The sequence below is a fragment of the Orycteropus afer genome, unplaced genomic scaffold (genome assembly GCF_000298275.1).
Source record: "Orycteropus afer afer isolate SDZICR_OR568_19922 unplaced genomic scaffold, OryAfe1.0 scaffold00468, whole genome shotgun sequence".
NCBI classification, from domain to species: domain Eukaryota; kingdom Metazoa; phylum Chordata; class Mammalia; order Tubulidentata; family Orycteropodidae; genus Orycteropus; species Orycteropus afer.
The window spans coordinates 1,979,466-1,982,591 of NW_006922055.1; the positions used below are offsets into that span (position 1 = coordinate 1,979,466).

The window sequence follows — 3,126 nt, forward strand, 5'->3', positions numbered from 1 at the left end:
GGGTTTGAACCACCAGCCTTCTGGTTAGCAGTCAAGTGCCTTAGGCACTATGGTACTATTTGACAATATCCAGAGATGCAAAGGGGAGCTTCTGCTTTAAACTGGCATCTGGTTGCTTTTTCCCAAGGTAGCGCTTCCAAATTGCCACTAAAATATCTATAAAGACCCCAAAAAAGATACAAAAAAGTCATACTCACTGAATTATTTCCAGAACCTGGAAGAAACTCTACTAATTTCAAGACTGATAGAACTGATGCATCTACTAATTTCAAGACTGATAGAACTGATGCAGCTTGTGGTTGACACATAATTTACCATTCATAGCACAGCAAACTCAACCACTGCTAAGAGCAAACTTTACAAAATTTTACCGTGGCAATTTACTCAAGAATTTAATAGAACATTTGATAATACTAAATATTGGAAAGAATGGGAAGAAACAAAAGTTTGCCTAATTCTTAATTTCATAAAATCAATAGATAAATTTGTACTTCTGGTTTTATTAATTTGAGAAATATAAGTTAGAGAATAGATGTGAAATGATATATATAGCATTTTTGTCTAAAAACTTAAAAATAAAAAAAGTTTTATAAAAGCTTATAAAAATGTGCTTGTGTGTATATTTGTGTGTGTGTGTATATATATATATATATATATAATGTGTATGTATATGTGGATATACCTTTTATATTAATAGAGAAAGGATGTATATCAGACTATTATAAGGGTGGATATGGGGTCAAACATGGGTTGGGATGTGTAGATAGTTTTTGAAGAGTGTTTTATATCATATGCATTATAGTCAATGCTAGGAAAAAATCTTATGCCTATAAAAGAAATGTCTTTAATTTGATATTTTTTATTAGATTTTATTGTCAAGATATTCGCGCTTATGACATTTTATTTGGAGGTATCCCACAGCCGGCTCAAGCAAAAGATCTTTATGAAATTCTTGATTCCTTTACCGAAAAGTATGAAAATGAAGAACAACGAATTAATGCAAGAAAAGCAGAAAGGGAAGAGAAGAAGGCTTCCGTAATATTTTCTTTTTATATTTCTCTCAATGGTTACAGGAATTTTCTTTATACAGACTCTTTCTTGTGATATCAAGTTCCTAATAATCTAGTAAACTTCTCTTGATTTCGTTTATTTCTTGTGAAATGCCATACAACCTTGACATTTCATGTACAACAATTTCAAGAAGAAATATAGTTTGCTTTCCCTGATTGCATTTCTCAAAGGATAATATTTTGTAATATTATATAATAATATTATCAATAGTAGCTACTAATTATGAGTACTTACTGTATGTCAGGCTCTAAGTGTCAAAGGTTTTATGGACATTATTCATCTTGTTCCACAACATTCTTTTAAGTTGACTTGATCCTTTTGCAGAATGAAAACTCAAGCATAAAGAGTTGAAATACATCCCTGCCACTCCCAGTTAATTGAGAAACCAATCATTGTACCTGAAATTCCCCCAAATCTAGCATAGATGGTCAGATGATCCTCAGTTAGGTCAGCTTCCAGTTAGCAAAAGAGCATAGCTATTTCCTATGCCTGCTTCTTGTCCTCTAACTCAATTAAATATGGGCCCAAAGTAATACCTCAAAGTTTTATTAAGTGTATAGAGTAAAATTTGTAACATGTACTCATTAAAAGATTAAAAAACAAACAAACAAAAAACCCTTATATGCTCCTAAGTAAAAACAGGGTTTTTAAATTACATGAATTTATTTTTTTGTTCCTTCCAGGCTAAAGAAATACCTCCAAAACCATTGACAAGGCCACAGCCATCATCTGTACCAGTCCAGCTGAACTCTGGCTCTCAAAGTAAATATTTTTTATTGTAATTCAAATTCAAATTGCAATTATAATTAAGTAGCTACTAAATATTATTATTAAGAAATAAAGCTACTCTGTAAAACTTTAGAGTCAATGGAAGAACAAATGAATAGTTTAGAGAGAAAAATAAGTGCTTGGCTTCTAAATACATAAGACAAATTCTCATTGCCTAATTTATGAAATGTCTGTTCTTATTCATAAGATGCTTTCTTCAATTTACAGAAAGATTTCTCTTTATAGTTTTTTGAGTTATCTTCTTTGTCATTCCTTCCAAAGAATGTTATCCTGCTGACTTCAAATGAAAACAAAAATAACATATTTTTCTTACATCCTCATAGATTTACATTTCTGAATACTAGCTTTACAGTTCATTTCTCAGAGCTCAGGATTTCATGAGACTTTTAAAGTGAACTAAATTTATAGAGTCATTTTTGGACTTTTCCTCTTTTCCTATCATTCATTTTCATAAGAGTCATTCTTAGAATTCTCTTTTTCATATATAAAGATTACCAGTAAATAACAACATATTAAAGTAGTGTTGTTTCACATAACAATCAAGTACTATACAAGAGACACTGTGCTATGGCTTTTTGGAGGACAAAGATGAGTCTTAGATATTGCTTTCAATCTAGTGTGAGAAATTACATGTGGTAAAATAACCACAATAATGGAAGGAAGTATATAATAAATTCTGAAAAGCAGTAAAAATATTACAGTTATTATACAACTATTGGCCTCTTCCCATCTGGGATAAAGAAGAGTGAAGAAACTCAAAGACTCAAGTTAAAAATTAGTTAGTCCAAAGGTCTAATGCACCACATGAATCATAGGTTCTACTAGTCTGAGACCAGAACTAGATGGTCCCTGGTTAGTACTACCAACCACTCTGATTGGAATCACAATAGGAGGTCTGGACAGAGTAGGAGAGAAATGAACAAAATTGAAAATCATAAAAAAGATCAGACTCACTGGTCTGATCATGACTGGTGCAACCTGTAACACTATGGTCCTTAGACACCATTCAAACCTGAAACAGAACCTACTCCCAGAGATCACCTTTCGGCCAAACAATAGACCTGAATAGTAAACAATAACAGCCATGAGGAACATGCTGCTCCGAACAATCAATCATTTAAGACCAAAAGGACAGCACTGGCCAAGCAACAAAGTTCAGAAGGCAGGAAGGGGCAGGAAATATGGGCAAATGGAAATGAGGGGCCCAGGGAGAAAGTGAGAAGAGTGCTATTACTTGGAGAGTATTGCAAGTAATATCATGAAATA

General features: G+C 32.6%; 1 protein-coding gene across 1 annotated transcript in view; it reads left to right on the forward strand.

The window, feature by feature from the left end:
- The window catches only part of SH3YL1 (SH3 and SYLF domain containing 1), a 130,775-nt gene that overhangs the window by 87,747 nt on the left and 39,902 nt on the right, over positions 1-3,126 (forward strand). Inside the window, exons 6-7 of the mRNA XM_007954638.1 lie at positions 867-1,035; positions 1,755-1,833. Coding sequence (XP_007952829.1) covers positions 867-1,035; positions 1,755-1,833 — 248 coding nt within the window. The remainder of the gene's footprint in view (positions 1-866; positions 1,036-1,754; positions 1,834-3,126) is intronic.